This window comes from Notothenia coriiceps, unplaced genomic scaffold, assembly GCF_000735185.1.
Source record: "Notothenia coriiceps isolate Sejong01 unplaced genomic scaffold, NC01 NC01_scaffold00018019, whole genome shotgun sequence".
Taxonomy (NCBI): domain Eukaryota; kingdom Metazoa; phylum Chordata; class Actinopteri; order Perciformes; family Nototheniidae; genus Notothenia; species Notothenia coriiceps.
Window position 1 is genome coordinate 71,158 of NW_011350720.1, and position 1,031 is coordinate 72,188.

The 1,031-nt window shown below is 37.4% G+C and overlaps 1 protein-coding gene across 1 annotated transcript in view; it reads right to left on the reverse strand.

Moving 5' to 3' along the window:
* Positions 1 to 882: 882 nt before the first annotated feature.
* LOC104950771 (ankyrin repeat and sterile alpha motif domain-containing protein 1B-like) overlaps positions 883 to 1,031 on the reverse strand; it is a 28,520-nt gene continuing 28,371 nt past the window's right edge. Inside the window, exon 8 of the mRNA XM_010777331.1 lies at positions 883 to 990. Coding sequence (XP_010775633.1) covers positions 883 to 990 — 108 coding nt within the window. The remainder of the gene's footprint in view (positions 991 to 1,031) is intronic.

A 1,031-nucleotide genomic window follows, 5' to 3' on the forward strand; every position in this document is an offset into this window, starting at 1 on the left:
AGATAGGATATTTGAGTTTTCTTAAGCTGNGTGTGCCTTGGCAGTCTCAGTGTCCTTGAAGTAAACAGGAAGAGGGCGAAAAGATTGGAGAAAGGGACGTAAGAGCTCAAATAAAGAAGGACCACTCACAGGAAAGAGTGAACTCCTATAGCACCAACGTACACTGAGCAAGGCTTTTAAATGCCTCCAAAGAACCCTTTGAAGTATTTTGTTATTTTTGATTATTTATTTGGGGGGGGGATTCAGATTTTATGTCATGTGGTAGTGAAGTGTTGTGTAGCAATTTGAGAAGTAATTTGACATCTAATGTTCCACTTCCTTCTCCTCTTTCTGACCTTTCTTTCTTTACCATATCTGTCATTTTCTGTCATTAACTCAATTTGTCTCTTTTTAGTATTCGTTTATTTGACCCTGAGGGGAAAATAGGGTGCCAGCACATCACAAGGCATTTGTTTGTCACTGACAACAACATAGACACAGATCAAAAAGAACAGACATAACAAAAACAGATATCAATCGCTCAATCTAAAATCAAATGGACATGATGGAGATGATTCAAAGACACAAAGGCTTTATTATCATATGCACAGTAACTACAGTCTAATTATGGCAACGCAAATCTTAAGTCCCAGGCTCCTCCAGAAATGCAACGTAAATATATAGGAAATAAACAATAAAACAGATAAAAAAACAATCAAATTAATGCTAAACAGAAAAGAATAGAAATAAAAAAAGTGCAAGAGAATGTTGCAAGACCAAGTAATGCAGGTAAATGAAATATATGAACCACCCAAGACATCATCCGATTATTTGCATTAATGTTACATATATTCTAGTAACCCCTGTAAAATACAAAGACATGCTTAGGGAGACTTGACACACTCAGAAAGCGGGACATCTGTCTGTGCTGCTGGCACTGAAGCAAGGCTTTATTTTCTCCAGGATGCTGAGAATCTGAGGGGAGCAGTGAGCATCCTCTAAACCAATTGCCTGTGTCATGATTGGCATATAAAAAGCATAATCCCCATAAA